General features: G+C 49.1%; 1 protein-coding gene across 7 annotated transcripts in view; it reads right to left on the bottom strand.

Annotated features, from left to right (window-relative positions):
- The window catches only part of LOC141731677 (protein spinster homolog 1-like), a 35406-nt gene that overhangs the window by 8816 nt on the left and 9582 nt on the right, over positions 1 to 17008 (bottom strand). For 6 of the 7 annotated variants that reach the window (XM_074558100.1, XM_074558101.1, XM_074558102.1 and 3 more), the window contains exons 5-10: positions 16376 to 16442; positions 13425 to 13678; positions 6827 to 6979; positions 4914 to 5121; positions 4333 to 4398; positions 1708 to 1806 (exon numbers count right to left, since the gene is read on the bottom strand). In XM_074558100.1, the coding sequence (XP_074414201.1) occupies positions 1708 to 1806; positions 4333 to 4398; positions 4914 to 5121; positions 6827 to 6979; positions 13425 to 13678; positions 16376 to 16442 (847 nt within the window). The remainder of the gene's footprint in view (positions 1 to 1707; positions 1807 to 4332; positions 4399 to 4913; positions 5122 to 6826; positions 6980 to 13424; positions 13679 to 16375; positions 16443 to 17008) is intronic. The other variant, XM_074558104.1, reaches the window with a different exon arrangement.

The following is a 17008-nucleotide window of genomic DNA, read 5'->3' as shown; positions in this document are numbered from 1 at the left end:
AGTGCTCCCAGTTTGGGCCACAATGGCTCCCCAGTGCTCCCAGTATGGAACCAGAGCCCTCCCAGTGCTCCCAGTATGGCCCTGGTGCTCTCCCAGTGCTCCCAGTATGGCCCCAGTGCTCCCAGTATGGCCCTGGTGCTCTCCCAGTGCTCCCAGTATGGCCTTGATACCTTCCCATCCCTCAAAGAGGCCCCGCCCCCTGGGCTGTCACTCAACTGAGGGGGCAGGGCCACAAAAAGGCGGGAAGGGTGTGAGGGGAGCAGGCCCCGCCCCTCCCAGTGCTCCCAGTTTGGGCCACAACGGCTCCCCAGTGCTCCCAGTATGGAACCAGAGCCCTCCCAGTGCTCCCAGTATGGACTGGTAAGGACCCAATCCCCTCCCAGTATTCCCAGTATGAGCCCAGACCCCTCCCAGTCCCTCCCAGTTTGTCCCGGTCCGTCCCAGTGCCCTCCCAATGATCCCAGTATGGGCTCGATACCTTCCCATCCCTCACAGAGGCTCCGCCCCCTGGGCTGTCACTCAACTGAGTGGGCGGGGCCACAAAAAAGGCGGGAATGGCGTGAGGGGAGCAGGCCCTGCCCCTCCCAGTGCTCCCAGTTTGGGCCACAATGGCTCTCCAGTGCTCCCAGTATGGAGCCAGAGCCCTCCCAGTATGGACTGGTAAGGACCCAATGCCCTCCCAGTATTCCCAGTATGAGCCCAGACCCCTCCCAGTCCCTCCCAGTTTGTCCCGGTCCATCCCAGTGCCCTCCCAATGTTCCCAGTATGGGCTTGATACCTTCCCATCCCTCACAGAGGCCCCGCCCCCTGGGCTGTCACTCAACTGAGGGGGCGGGGCCACAAAAAATGCGGGAATGGCGTGAGGGGAGCAGGCCCCGCCCCTCCCAGTGCTCCCAGTTTGGGCCACAATGGCTCCCCAGTGCTCCCAGTATGGAACCAGAGCCCTCCCAGTGCTCCCAGTATGGGCCCAGAGCCTCTCCCAGTGCTCCCAGTATGGCCCTGGTGCTCTCCCAGTGCTCCCAGTATGGCCCCAGTGCTCCCAGTATGGCCTCGATACCTTCCCATCCCTCACAGAGGCCCCGCCCCCTGGGCTGTCACTCAACTGAAGGGGCGGGGCCACAAAAAAGGCAGGAATGGCGTGAGGGGAGCAGGCCCCGCCCCTCCCAGTGCTCCCAGTTTGGGCCACAATGGCTCCCCAGTGCTCCCAGTATGGAACCAGAGCCCTCCCAGTGCTCCCAGTATGGACTGGTAAGGACCCAATCCCCTCCCAGTATTCCCAGTATGAGCCCAGACCCCTCCCAGTCCCTCCCAGTTTGTCCCGGTCCGTCCCAGTGCCCTCCCAATGATCCCAGTATGGCCTCGATACCTTCCCATCCCTCACAGAGGCCCCGCCCCCAGGGCTGTCACTCAACTGAGGGGGCAGGGCCAAAAAAAGGCGGGAATGGCGTGAGGGGAGCAGGCCCCGCCCCTCCCAGTGCTCCCAGTTTGGGCCACAATGGCTCCCAGTATGGAACCAGAGCCCTCCCAGTGCTCCCAGTATGGACTGGTAAGGACCCAATCCCCTCCCAGTACTCCCAGTATGAGCCCAGTCCCTCCCAGTTTGTCCCGGTCCATCCCAGTGCCCTCCCAATGATCCCAGTATGGGCCCAATCCCCTCCCAGTCCATCCCAGTCCCTCCCAGTTTATCCCAGTCCGTCCCAGTCTCACCAGTCCCACCAGGTAGGGGCTCCCAGCGTCTCCCAGTAAATGGGAGGCCACGATCTGCAGCGCCTCGGCCGTGGAGCGGCGCCCGGGGGGCACCACGTACTGGGACAAACTGGGATGAACTGGGAGCCACTGGGATGAGGCCAGAGCCCCTCCCAGTAACCTCCCAGTTCATCCCAGTAACACTCCAGTTCATCCCAGTTCATCCCAGTTCATTTTAGCGCCATCTCAGTCCCTCCCAGTTCATCCCAATCCATCCCAGTCTGTCCCAGTTCATCCCACTAACACTCCAGTCCATCCCAGTTCATCCCAATCCCCTCCCAGTTCATCCCAGTAACCTCCCAGTCCCCTCCCAGTTTATCCCAGTCCCCTCCCAGTTTATCCCAGTAACCTCCCAGTCCCTCCCAGTTTATCCCAGTCCCTCCCAGTCCATCCCAGTCCCTCCCAGTTCATTTTAATGCCACCCCAATATGTCCCAGTTTGTTCCCAGTCCCTCCCAGTTTATTCCCAGTCCCTCCCAGTTTATCCCAGTCCATCCCAGTTTATCCCAGTCCCTCCCAGTTTATCCCAGTCCATCCCAGTCTGTCCCATTTTATCCCAGTCCCTCCCAGTTTATCCCAGCCCCTCCCAGTCCATCCCAGTTTGTTCCCAGTCCATCCCAGTATATCCCAGTCCCTCCCAGTTCATCCCAATTCATCCCAGTTCATCCCAGTAACCTCCCAGTCCATCCCAGTTTATCCCAATCCCCTCCCAGTCCATCCCAGTCCATCCCAGTTTGTTCCCAGTCCCTCCCAGTTTATCCCAGTCCCTCCCAGTCCCCTCCCAGTTTATCCCAGTCCATCCCAGTTTATCCCAGTCCCTCCCAGTCCCCTCCCAGTTTGTTCCCAGTCCCTCCCAGTTTGTTCCCAGTCCCCTCCCAGTTTATCCCAGTCCATCCCAGTTTGTTCCCAGTCCCTCCCAGTTTATCCCAGTCCCTCCCAGTTTATCCCAGTCCATCCCAGTTTGTTCCCCGTCCCTCCCAGTCCATCCCAGTCCCTCCCAGTCCATCCCAGTCCCTCCCAGTTTATCCCAGTCCCCTCCCAGTTTGTTCCCAGTCCCTCCCAGTCCATCCCAGTCCCTCCCAGTTTATCCCAGTCCCCTCCCAGTTTGTTCCCAGTCCCTCCCAGTCCATTCCAGTTTGTTCCCAGTCCATCCCAGTTTGTTCCCAGTCCCTCCCAGTCCATCCCAGTTCGTTCCCAGTCCCTCCCAGTCCCCTCCCAGTCCATCCCAGTTTGTTCCCAGTCCATCCCAGTCCATCCCAGTTTATCCCAGTCCCTCCCAGTTTATCCCAGTTTGTTCCCAATCCCTCCCAGTTTATCCCAGCCCCTCCCAGTCCATCCCAGTTTGTTCCCAGTCCATCCCAGTATATCCCAGTCCATCCCAGTTTATCCCAGTCCCTCCCAGTTTGTTCCCAGTCCCTCCCAGTTCATCCCAGTCCATCCCAGTTCATTTTAATGCCATCCCAGTATGTCCCAGTTTGTTCCCAGTTTATCCCAGTTTATCCCAGTCCATCCCAGTTTGTTCCCAGTCCCTCCCAGTCCCTCCCAGTTTATCCCAGTCCATCCCAGTTTATCCCAGTTCCTCCCAGTTCGTTCCCAGTCCATCCCAGTTTATCCCAGTCCATCCCAGTTTGTTCCCAGTCCCTTCCAGTCCCTCCCAGTTTATCCCAGTCCCTCCCAGTTTATCCCAGTCCCCTCCCAGTTTGTTCCCAATTCCTCCCAGTTTATCCCAGTCCCTCCCAGTTTATCCCAGTCCATCCCAGTTTGTTTCCAGTTTGTTCCCAGTCCATCCCAGTCTGTCCCAGTTTATCCCAGTCCATCCCAGTTTGTTCCCAGTCCATCCCAGTTCGTTCCCAGTCCCTCCCAGTCCCCTCCCAGTCCATCCCAGTTTGTTCCCAGTCCATCCCAGTCCCTCCCAGTTTATCCCAGTCCCTCCCAGTTTGTTCCAGTCCATCCCAGTTTGTCCCAGTCCCTCCCAGTTTGTTTCCAGTCCATCCCAGTTTATCCCAGTCCATCCCAGTTTATCCCAGTCCCCTCCCAGTTTATCCCAGTCCATCCCAGTTTGTTCCCAGTCCCTCCCAGTTTATCCCAGTTCGTTCCCAGTCCATCCCAGTTTGTTCCCAGTCCATCCCAGTTTGTTCCCAGTCCCTCCCAGTTTATCCCAGTCCATCCCAGTTTGTTCCCAGTCCCTCCCAGTTTATCCCAGTCCCTCCCAGTTTGTTCCCAGTCCCTCCCAGTCCATCCCAGTCCCTCCCAGTTTATCCCAGTCCCTCCCAGTTCGTTCCCAGTCCATCCCAGTTTATTCCCAGTCCCTCCCAGTTTATCCCAGTCCCTCCCAGTTTGTTCCCAGTCCATCCCAGTTTGTTCCCAGTCCCTCCCAGTTTATCCCAGTCCATCCCAGTTTGTTCCCAGTCCATCCCAGTCCCCTCCCAGTCCCTCCCAGTTTATCCCAGTCCCTCCCAGTCCATCCCAGTCCCTCCCAGTCCATCCCAGTTTATCCCAGTCCCTCCCAGTCCATCCCAGTTTATCCCAGTCCATCCCAGTTTGTTCCCAGTTTATCCCAGTCCCTCCCAGTCCATCCCAGTCTCACCAGTAAGATGTCGGCCACGATTGCCCAGTTCAGGGACAGCAGGGTCTCACCCAGGAAGATGAAAACCTGGGGGGGGGAAAATCCCAGTTCAAACCAGTTCAGACCAGTAAGCTCCCAGTTTGCTCTCAATCCATCCCAGTTTGTCCCAGTAACCCCAAACTCCATCCCAGTCCCTCCCAGTATAAACCAGTATATCCCAGTATAAACCACTTCCATCCCAAACCCCTCCCAGTTCCTCCTAGTATATCCCAGTATAAACCAGTACAAACCAGTATATCCCACTATAAACCAGTATATACCAGTATAAACCAGTACAAACCAGTATATCCCAGTTCAATCCCAAACTCCTCCCAGTATAAACCAGTCCCTCCCAGTATAAACCAGTATAACCCAGTACAAACCAGTATAAACCAGTATAAACCAGTACAAACCAGTATATCCCAGTATATCCCAGTACAAACCAGTATAACCCAGTATAAACCAGTCCCTCTCAGTATAAACCAGTCCATCCCAGTATAAACCAGTCCATCCCAGTATAAACCAGTACAAACCAGTATAACCCAGTATAACCCAGTACAAACCAGTACAAACCAACTCACATAAGCCACGGGGGGGCAGGGTTTGGCGCAGACCAACGCCAGCAGCAGGCAGGGCGCCCCCCCCAGCAACCCCCCCGCGCACAGCAATGGATCCGCCCGGGGCTCGCGGGGGCGGAGCCTGCGCGAAAGCTCCGCCCCCAGCCCCACCCCCAGCACCCCCGAGCCGCAGGTCAGCGCGCCGAACAGGAGGCTGCGGACAGGGGTCAAAGGTCACCATTCCAATTAAAAAATAAAATTAATAATTAATAGATAAATAGATAAAATTAATGCAGGAATTAGCACAAAAAAACCCCGTGAGAATGGTTCGAAATGACCCAAAATGGGGAAATTCCCCCCCCAAAATGACCCAAAATGGGAAATTCCACCCCCAAAATAACCCAAAATTGGGAGATTCCATCCTAAAATGGGGAAATTCCACCCCTAAAATGACCCAAAATGGGAAAATTCTACCCCAAAATACCTCAAAATAACCTAAAATGACCCAAAAAGAGGAACCCAACCCCAAAATAAACTAAAATAACCCAAAATGAGGAAATTCTACCACAAAGTGGCCGCAAATGAGGAAGTTCTACCCTAAAATGACCCAAAATAGGGAAGTTCTACCTCAAAATGGCCCCAAATGATCCAAAATGGGGAAGTTCTACCCCAAAATAACCCAAAATGGGGAGATTCAAACCCAAAATTTTCCCAAATGCCCCCAAAGTCCCAAAATTCCACAAAATGTCCCCCAAAAATCACAAAAAAATTCCCAAAAAATCCCCAAAAAACCCCCAAAAAATAAAAAAAATTCCCCAAAAATCCCCCCCAAAAAAACCAAAAAATCCCCCAAAAAGTCCAAAAAATCCCCCCAAAAAATCCCAAAAAATTTCCCAAGAATATCTCCAAAAATCCCAAAAGAATCCAAAAAAATCCCAAAAAATCAAAAAGAATCCCCCAAAAAATCCCCAAAAATCCCAAAAAAAATCCCAGAAAATCCCCAAAAAATTCCCAAAAAATCCCCCCAAAAATTCCAAAAAAACCCAAAAAATTTCCAAAAAAATCCAAAAAAATCCCCCAAAAAATCCCCCAAAACCCCACAAAAATCCTAAAAAAATTCCTCAAAAATCTTGCAAAAATCCCAAAAAAATCTTCAAAAAATTTTTAAAAATTCCAAAAATTTTACAAAAAAACCCCCAAAAAAATCCCAAAAAATCCTCAAAAAATTCTGAAAAAAATCCCAAAAAATCTCAAAAAAATCCCAAACCCCTCCAACCCCCCCCAAACCACCCAAAACCCCCCAAATTTATAAATTTTTTTGCATTTTTCTCACCTCTGGCCTCCCTGGCAGCGCCGCCCCCGGCAGGGCTGCCCCTCCCCCAAACATCCCCCCAAAAAACCTCCAAAAAATCCCAAAAATTCCCCAAAAAATCCCAAATAAATCCCAAAATTTCCCCAAATAAATTCCCCCCAAAACCCCCCAAAACTCCCAAAAAAATGCCAAAAAAATATCAAAAAATCCCTTTAAAATGCTTAAAAATCCCCCAAAAAATAAAAAAAAATCTCCAATAAATCCCCCCAAAAATCCCAAATAAATCTCAAAAATTTCCCAAAAAATCTCAAAAAATCTCCCAAAAAACCCCCCAAAAAATCCCAAAAAAATCCCCAAAAAATCCCAAATAAATCTCAAAAATTTCCCAAAAAATTCCCAGAAAATCCAAAAAAAACCCCAAAAAATCCCTGAAAATTCCCCAAAAAATCTCCCAAAAATTCCAAAAAATTCCCCGAAATATCTCCCAAAAAATCCAAAAAAAATCCCCAAAAAATCCCAAAAAATCCCTGAAAATTCCCCAATCATCCCCAAATCCTCTAAACCCCCCAAATGCCCCAAATTTATAATTTTTTTGTATTTTTCCTACCTTTGATCTCCCTGGCAGCGCCTCCCCTTGCAGGGCTGCCCCTCTCCCCGGGCCAGGCGGGTGCGGAACAGAAAGGCCGGAGCCCAAAGCGCCAGAGCGCCGGTGACGAACGCCACCGAGGTGAATCCCAGCGTGGAGAGCACCAGGGTACGGCTGGAACACAGAAAAAATCAAAATTTAGCAAAAAATTATGAAATTCCCAAAAAAAACCCCGCGAAAATCGGGCAAAATATCGAAATTCTGCAGTAAAATGGCTCAAAAATTGGTGAAATTCACCCAAAATTCCCGTGGGGACACCGGTGACAAAAGACACCAAGGGTGAGCAGACACAAAAAATCAGAATTTAATAAAAAATTAATAAAATCCCAAAAAAAACCCTGCGAAAATCGGCCAAAAAATCAAAATTCTGCACAAAAATTGACCAAAAATGGGGAAATTGTGCCCAAAAATGGATTTGGGGACACCGGTGACAAATGACACCAAGGGTGGGCAGACACAAAAAATCAAAATTTATTAAAAAATTACAAAAATCCCAAAAAAAACCCCGCGAAAATCGGACGAAAAATCAAAATTCTGCACAAAAATGGCCCAAAAATGGATTTAGGGACAATGGTGACAAAGGACACCGAGGTGAATCCCAGCGTGGAGAGCACCAGGGTACGGCTGAAATACATAAAAAATCAAAATTTAATAAAAAATTACAGAAATCCCAAAAAAAACCCCACGAAAATCGGGCGAAATATCGAATTTCTGCACTAAAATGGCTCCAAAATTGGTCAAATTCACCCAAAATTCCCCTGGGGACACTGGTGACAAAAGACACCAAGGGTGGGCAGACACAAAAAATCAAAATTTATTAAAAAATTACCAAATTCCCAAAAAAAACCCCGTGAAAATCGGGCAAAAAATCAAAATTCTGCACTAAAATGACCAAAAATGGGGAAATTTTACCCAAAAAATCCCAAAAAATTCCCAAATAAATCTCAAAAAATTCCAAAAAAAATTCCCCAAAAATCCCCCAAAAATCCTCAAAAAAAATCCCCAAAAAATCCCAAAAAATCCCCCCAAAAACCCCAAAAAAATCTCAATAAATTTCAAAAAAAATCTCCCAAAAATCCCCCAAAAATTCCAAAAAAAATCCCAAAAAATCTCAAAAAATCTCAAAAAATCCTCAAAAAAATCCCCAAAAAATCCCAAAAAAATTCCAAAAATATCCCAAAAAACCGCATTAAAATAACCCAAAATAGAGAAATTTTACCCAAAAATCACCAAAAATGGGCAAAATCCACTCAAAAATCGATTTAGGGACAGTGGTGACAAAGGACACCGAGGGTGGGCAGACACAAAAAATCAAAATTTATTAAAAAATTACAAAAATCCCAAAAAAAACCCCGCAAAAATCGGCCAAAAAATCGAAATTTTTTGGGGATTTTTTTTGGGTTTTTTCATTTTTTTTTTGAGGATTTTTGAGGCATTTTTTGGGAATTTTGAGGGATTTTTTTGGGAAATTTTTGGTGATTTTTGAGGAATTTTTCAGGAAATTTTTGCGATTTTTTTTGCACAAAAAATGACCAAAAATGGGGAAATTGTACCCAAAAATGGATTTAGGGACACCGGTGACAAAGGACACGAGGGTGACATCAAACTGAAATACATAAAAAATCAGAATTTATTAAAAAATTAACAAATTCCCAAAAAAAACCCCGTGAAAATCGGACAAAATATCGAAATTCTGCATTAAAATGGCTCAAAAATGGGGAAATTTTACCCAAAAAATCCCAAAAAATCCCCAAATAAATCCCAAAAAAATTCCCAAAAAACTCCCCAAAAATCCTCAAAAAAATCCCCAAAAAACTCCCAAAAAATTCCCAAAAAATCAAAAAAAAATTCCCCAAAAATTCCTAAATAAATCTCAAAAAATCCCAAAAAAATCCCCAAAAAATTCCAAGAAATTCCCCAAAAAATCCCCAAAAATCCCCCAAAAATCCTCAAAAAAATCCCCAAAAAATTCCCCAAAAATCCCCAAATAAATCTCAAAAATTTCCCAAAAAATTCCCAGAAAAATCCCAAAAAATCCCCCCAAAAATCGAAAAAATCCCCCAAAAATCCTCAAAAAGCTCCAAAAAAAATTCCCAAAAAATCCCCCCAAAAATCCCCAAAAAATCTCAATAAATTTCAAAAAAAATCTCCCAAAAATCCCCCCAAAAAATCCCAAAAAATCTCTGAAAATCCCAAAAAAATCCCAAAAAAATCCCAAAAAATATCCCAAAAAATCGCATTAAAATATCCCAAAATAGAGAAATTTTACACAAAAATGACCAAAAATGGGGAAATTGTACCCAAAAATGGACTTAGGGACACCGGTGACAAAAGACATCGAGGGTGACATCAAACTGAAATACATAAAAAATCAGAATTTAATAAAAAATTACCAAATTCCCAAAAAAAACCCCGCAAAAATCGGCCAAAAAATCAAAATTCTGCATTAAAATGGCTCAAAAATGGCTGAAATTCACTCAAAAATGGCTTTGGGGACACCGGTGACATCACAACTGGGGGACACAAAAAATCAGAATTTATTAAAAAAATCAAAATTTATTAAAAAATTACAAAAATCCCAAAAAAACCCCGTGAAAATCGGGCGAAAAATCAAAATTCTGCACTAAAATGGGCAAAAAATGGCTCAAAAATGGCTCAAAAATTGGTCAGTGGTCACTCAGTGGTCACTCAGTGGTCATTGGTCACTCAGTGGGGACTCAGTGGGGACTCAGGGGTCACTCAGTGGTCAATGGTCACTCAATGGTCACTCATTGGTCAATGGTCACTCAGTGGTCACTCAGTTGTCAGTAATGGTCACTCAATGGTCACTCACTGGTCACTCATTGGTCACTCAGTGGTCAGTGTGGTCACTCAGTGGTCACTCTATGGGCAGTATAAGGGCAGTATAAGGGCAGGGGTCACTCAGTGGTCAATCAATGGTCACTCAGCGGTCAATGGTCACTCAGCGGTCAGTGGTCACTCAGGGATGTTCTGTATTGGTCATTGGTCACTCATTGGTCACTCAATGGTCACTCATTGGTCGCTCAATGGTCCCTCATTGGTCACTCAGTGGTCACTCAGTGGTCACTCAGGGATGGTATGTATTGGTCCGTGGTCACTCAATGGTCATTCAATGGTCACTCATTGGTCACTCACTGGTCACTCAGTGGTCAGTGTGGTCACTCAGTGGTCACTCTATGGGCAGTATAAGGGCAGGGGTCACTCAGTGGTCAATCAATGGTCACTCAGGGTCACTCAGTGGTCACTCATTGGTCAGTGGTCACTCAGGGATGTTCTGTATTGGTCACTGGTCACTCATTGGTCACTCAGTGGTCACTCAATGGTCACTCAATGGTCAATGGTCACTGAATGGTCACTCATTGGTCATTGGTCACTCATTGGTCAGTGTTTACTCATTGGTCATTCAGTGGTCAGTGGTCACTCAGGGATGTTCTGTATTGGTCATTGGTCACTCAGTGGTCACTCAGGGATGTTCTGTATTGGTCATTGGTCACTCAGTGGTCACTCAGTGGTCACTCAATGGTCACTCAGTGGTCACTCAGCGGTCACTCAGTGGTCACTCAATGGTCACTCAGTGGTCACTCATTGGTCACTCATTGGTCAGAGATCACTCAGTGGTCACTCAATGGTCACTCATTGGTCACTCAGTGGTCACTCACTTCCGGCCAAGCTCTCTCAGGTCGTGCCCCCATGACCACTCAGTGGTCAGTGTGGTCAGTAATGGTCACTCAGTAGTCAGTGTGGTCACTCTGTGGTCACTCAGTGGTCACTCAATGGGCAGTATAAGGGCAATAGAAGGGCAGTGGTCACTCAGTTGTCACTCATTGGTCACTCAGTGGTCACTCAGTGGTCACTCATTGGTCACTCAGCGGTCAGTGATCACTCAGGGATGTTCTGTATTGGTCATTGGTCACTCATTGGTCACTCATTGGTCACTCAGTGGTCACTCAATGGTCACTCATTGGTCACTCAATGGTCACTCAGTGGTCAGTGTGGTCACTCAATGGTCACTCTATGGGCAGTATAAGGGCAGTATAAGGGCAGGGGTCACTCAGTGGTCACTCAGTGGTCACTCAGGGATGGTATGTATTGGTCATTGGTCACTCATTGGTCACTCAATGGTCAGTCAGTGGTCACTCAATGGGCAGTATAAGGGCAATATAAGGGCAGTGGTCACTCAGTGGTCACTCATTGGTCAATGATCACTCATTGGTCACTCATTGGTCAGTGTTTACTCATTGGTCACTCAGTGGTCACTCATTGGTCACTCAGTGGTCACTCACTTCCGGCCAAGCTCTCTCAGGTCGTGCCCCCATGACCACTCAGTGGTCAGTGTGGTCAGTAATGGTCACTCAGTAGTCAGTGTGGTCACTCTGTGGTCACTCAGTGGTCACTCTATGGGCAGTATAAGGGCAATAGAAGGGCAGTGGTCACTCAGTGGTCACTCATTGGTCACTCAGCGGTCAGTGATCACTCAGGGATGTTCTGTATTGGTCATTGGTCACTCAATGGTCACTCAGCGGTCAATGGTCACTCAGTGGTCACTCAATGGTCACTCAGGGATGTTCTGTATTGGTCATTGGTCACTCAATGGTCACTCAGTGGTCACTCAGTGGTCACTCATTGGTCACTCATTGGTCAGTCAGTGGTCACTCAATGGGCAGTATAATGGCAATATAAGGGCAGTGGTCACTCAATGGTCACTCAGTGGTCACTCAGGGGTCACTCAGGGCTCACTCAGTGGTCACTCATTGGTCACTCAGTGGTCAATGGTCACTCATTGGTCACTCAGTGGTCACTCATTGGTCAATGGTCACGCATTGGTCACTCATTGGTCACTCAATGGTCACTCATTGGTCACTCAGGGGTCACTCATTGGTCACTTAGTGGTCACTCAATGGGCAGTATAAGGGCAGTGGTCACTCAGTGGTCAATGGTCACTCAGTGGTCACTCATTGGTCAATGGTCACTCAGTGGTCACTCAGTGGTCACTCAATAGTCACTCAATAGTCACTCATTGGTCACTCATTGGTCACTCATTGGTCACTCAATGGTCACTCAGTGGTCACTCAGTGGTCACTCAATGATCATTCATTGGTCAGTGCTTACTCATTGGTCACTCTGTGGTCACTCAATGGTCACTCATTGGTCACTCATTGGTCACTCAGTGGTCACTCAGTGGTCACTCACTTCCGGCCGAGCTCCCTCAGGTCGTGCCCCCATGACCGATGCTCAGTGGTCACTCCCGTGGTCACTCCCGTGGTCACTCATTGGTCAATGGTCACTCAATGGTCACTCAGCAGTCAATGGTCACTCAGGGGTCACTCAGTGGTCACTCAGGGATGTTCTGTATTGGTCAGTGGTCACTCATTGGTCACTCATTGGTCAGAGATCACTCAGTGGTCACTCAGGGTCTCTCAGTGGTCACTCAGGGGTCACTCAATGGTCACTCAGGGATGTTCTGTATTGGTCATTGGTCACTCAATGGTCACTCAGCAGTCAAGGGTCACTCAGTGGTCACTCACTTCCGGCCGAGCTCCCTCAGGTCGTGCCCCCATGACCGATGCTCAGTGGTCACTCCCGTGGTCACTCCCGTGGTCACTCATTGGTCACTCCAGTGGTCACTCATTGGTCACTCAGTGGTCAGTGGTCACTCAGGGATGTTCTGTATTGGTCATTGGTCACTCAATGGTCACTCAGTGGTCCCTCAGTGGTCACTCATTGGTCAGTAATGGTCACTCATTGGTCACTCATTGGTCAGTGGTCACTCAGTGGTCAGTCAGTCGTCACTCAGTGGGCAGTATAAGGGCAGTGGTCACTCAATGGTCACTCAGCAGTCAATGGTCACTCAGTGGTCACTTAATGGTCACTCAGTGGTCACTCAGTGGTCACTCAGTGGTCACTCAATGGTCACTCAGTGGTCACTCATTGGTCACTCATTGGTCACTCAGTGGTCAGTGTCTACTCATTGGTCACTCATTGGTCACTCAATGGTCACTCAGCATTCAGTGGTCACTCAGTGGTCACTCATTGGTCACTCAGGGGTCAGTGGTCACTCAGTGGTCAGTGGTCACTCAGTGGTCACTCAATGGTCACTCTATGGGCAGTGGTCACTCATTGGTCACTCATTGGTCAATGGTCACTCAGCGGTCAGTGGTCACTCAGGGATGTTCTGTATTGATCATTGGTCACTCAGTGGTCACTCAGTGGTCACTCAGCGGTCAGTGGCCACTCATTGGTCACTCAGGGTCTCTCAGTGGTCACTCAGTGGTCACTCAGGGATGGTATGTATTGGTCATTGGTCACTCAATGGTCACTCAATGGTCAGTCAGTGGTCACTCAATGGGCAGTATAAGGGCAATATAAGGGCAGTGGTCACTCAGTGGTCACTCAGTGGTCACTCATTGGTCAGTGTTTACTCATTGGTCACTCAGTGGTCACTCAGGGATGTTCTGTATTGGTCGTTGGTCACTCAATGGTCAATGGTCACTCAATGGTCACTCATTGGTCACTCAATGGTCACTCAGTGGTCACTCACTTCCGGCCGAGCTCTCTCAGGTCGTGCCCCCATGACCGATGCTCAGTGGTCACTCCCGTGGTCAGTGTGGTCACTCCCGTGGTCACTCCCGTGGTCACTCCCGTGGTCACTCCCGTGGTCAGTGTTGTGGTCACTCCTGTGGTCACTCCCGTGGTCACTCCCGTGGCCGGAGCCCCGTCCAGGCCGCCCCGGGGGGGGTCGCTGACCACGGCCAGGAGCAGCAGCAGCGCCAGCAGGCCCAGGACAGGGGTCACCTGTGAGGGTCAGAGGTCAGGGGTCACTCAGGGGTCAGTGGTCACTCAGGGGTCACTCGGGGATCATTTGGGGTCATTTTGAGGTGATTTGGGGTCATTTTGAGGTCATTAAAGGGTTAAAATTGGGACATTTGGGGATCCCAGGGGTCACTCAATGGTCAGTGGTCACTCAGGGGTCACTCAGGGGTCACTCAGGGGTCATTTTGAGGTGATTTGGGGTCATTTAGGGGTTAAAAATGGGGAATTTGAGGGTCAGTGGTCACTCAATGGTCACTCAGGGGTGAGTGGTCACTCAGTGGTCATTCGGGGGTCACTCAATGGTCACTCATTGGTCACTCAGGGGTCATTTGGGGTAATTTTAAGGTGATTTGGTGTCATTAAAGGGTTAAAATTGGGACATTTGGGTGTCCCAGGGGTCACTCAGGGTCATTCAATGGTCAGTGGTCACTCAGTGGTCACTCAGGGGTCATTCAGGGGTCACTCAGGGTCATTTGGGGTCATTTTAAGGTGATTTGGGGTCATTTAGGGGTTAAAATTGGGGGATTTGGGGGTCAGTGGTCACTCAATGGTCACTCAGGGGTCAGTGGTCACTCAGGGGTCACTCAGGGGTCATTTGGGGTCATTTTAAGGTGATTTGAGGTCATTAAAGGGTTAAAATTGGGACATTTGGGGATCCCAGGGGTCACTCAGGGGTCAGTGGTCACTCAGGGGTCACTCAGGGTAATTTGGGGTCACTCAGGGATCATTTAAAGGTCATTTGGGGTCACTCAGGGGTCACTCAGTGGTCACTCAGGGGTCATTTGGGGTCATTAAAGGGTTAAAATTGGGGGATTTGGGGATCCCAGGGGTCACTTAGTGGTCAGGGGTCACTCAGGGGTCATTCAGGGGTCACTCAGGGGTCATTTTCAGGTGATTTGGGGTCATTTAGGGGTTAAAATTGGGGGATTTGGGGGTCAGTGGTCACTCAGGGGTCACTCAATGGTCACTCAGGGTCATTTGGGGTCACTCAGGGGTCACTCAGGGGTCACTCAGGGGTCATTTAAAGGTGATTTGGGGTCATTCGGGGTCATTAAAGGGTTAAAATTGGGACATTTGGGGATTCCAAGGGTCACTCAGTGGTCACTCAGGGGTCACTCAGTGGTCAGTGGTCACTCAGGGGGCACTCAGGGGTCATTTGGGGGTCATTTTGAGGTGATTTGGGGTCATTTAGGGGTTAAAATTGGGACATTTGGGGGTCAGTGGTCACTCAGGGGTCAGGGGTCACTCAGGGTCACCCAGGGGTCACTCAGGGGTCATTTGGGGTCACTCAGAGGTCACTCAGTGGTCATTTGGGGTCATTTAGAGGTGATTTGGGGTCATTTAAGGGTTAAAATTGGGAATTTGGGGGTCAGTGGTCACTCAGGGGTCATTTGGGGTCACTCAATGGTCACTCAGGGTTCAAGGGTCACTCAGGGGTCATTTGGGGTCACTCAGGGGTCATTTGAGGTAATTTAAAGGTGATTTGGGGTCATTTAAGGGTTAAAATTGGGGAATTTGGGTGTCCCAGGGGTCACTCAGGGGTCACTCAGTGGTCAGTGGTCACTCAGGGGTCACTCAGGGGTCACTCAGGGGTCACCTGGGGTAATTTAGAGGTGATTTGGGGTCATTTAAGGGTTAAAATTGGGGAATTTGGGGGTCAGGGGTCACTCAAGGGTCAGGGGTCACTCAGTGGTCATTCAGGGGTCACTCAGGGGTCATTTGGGGTCATTTTGAGGTGATTTGGGGTCATTTAAGGGTTAAAATAGGGGAATTTGGGGGTCAGTGGTCACTCAGAGGTCACTCGGGGTCACTCAATGGTCACTCAGGGGTCACTCAGGGGTCATTTGGGGTCATTTTAAGGTGATTTGGGGTCATTTAAGGGTTAAAATTGGGGGATTTGGGGGTCAGGGGTCACTCAGGGGTCATTTAAAGGTCATTTGGGGTCACTCAGGGCTGGATTTTGGGGTCAGGGGTCACTCAGGGGTCACCTGGGGTCACTCAGGGGTCACTCAGGGGTGAATTTTTGGGGATATTTTGGGGTGAATTTTGGGATATTTTAGAGTGAATTTTTTGAATATTTTTGGGTGAATTTTTGGGGTAATTTTTGGGGTGTTTTTGGGATATTTTAGAGTGAATTTTTGGGGGTATTTTGGGGTAATTTTTGGGATATTTCAGAGTGAATTTTGGGATATTTTTGGGGTGTTTTGGGGTGAATTTTTGGGGCTATTTTGGGGTGATTTTATTGGAATTTTGGGGATATTTTGGGGTGAATTTTGGGATATTTTAGAGTGAATATTTGGGATATTTTGGGGTGAATTTTGGGAAATTTTTGAGTGAATATTCGGGATATTTTGGGTGAATTTTGGGATATTTTTGGGGTGTTCAGGGATGAATTTTTGGGGATATTTTGGGGTGGTTTTTCAGGAATTTTGGGGATATTTTGGGGTGAATTTTGGGATATTTTAGAGTGAATTTTGGGGGATATTTTGGGGTAATTTTTGGGATATTTTGGGGTGAATTTCTGGGATATTTTTGGGATATTTTAGAGCGAATTTTTGGGGATATTTTGGGATATTTTTGGGTGATTTTTGGGATATTTTGGGGTGAATATTTGGGATATTTTGGGATATTTTTGGGATTAATTTTTGGGGGTATTTTTCGCGCCCCTCCCCCGCTCACCCGCAGCGCCCAGCGCCAATCGGCCGCCAGGTCCTTGACCTTTGACCCCGCGATGTAACCCAGCCCGCTGCGGGGGGAGGGGCGGGGTCAGCGCCGGGGGGGAGGGGCTTGGATCCACCACAGCCCCGCCCCCTTCATAATTATCAATTATAACCCCTCCCCCTTCATAATTATCCATTATAGCCCCGCCCCCACCCCCAATTATTGATCCCAGCCCCTCCCCCACCCCCAAATGCCCCTCCCCCCACCCCAAAATGCCCCTCCCCCACCCCATGTCAGCCCCTCCCCCACCCCATGTTAGCCCCTCCCCCTCCCCCAATTTCCCCTCCCCCACCCCATTATTGATCCCAGCCCCTCCCCCCACCCCTAATTACCAATTACAGCCCCGCCCCCTCGTCCCAATTAATCATCCCAGCCCCTCCCCCATGTTCCCCATAGCCCCGCCTCCATTCCCATAGCCCCGCCCCCATGTTTAGCCCCGCCCCCATTCCCTTAGCCCCACCCCCACGTTTAGCCCCGCCCCCTTTACCTGCCCAGGGGCATGGCCAGGTAGAACCCAACCCATAGACCCGCCCCCATGTTTAGCCCCGCCCCCATTCCCGTAGCCCCGCCCCATTCCATTAGCCCCACTGC

Source organism: Zonotrichia albicollis, chromosome 24 (assembly GCF_047830755.1).
Source record: "Zonotrichia albicollis isolate bZonAlb1 chromosome 24, bZonAlb1.hap1, whole genome shotgun sequence".
Lineage (NCBI taxonomy): Eukaryota > Metazoa > Chordata > Aves > Passeriformes > Passerellidae > Zonotrichia > Zonotrichia albicollis.
This window is presented reverse-complemented; position numbering and strand designations above follow the sequence as displayed.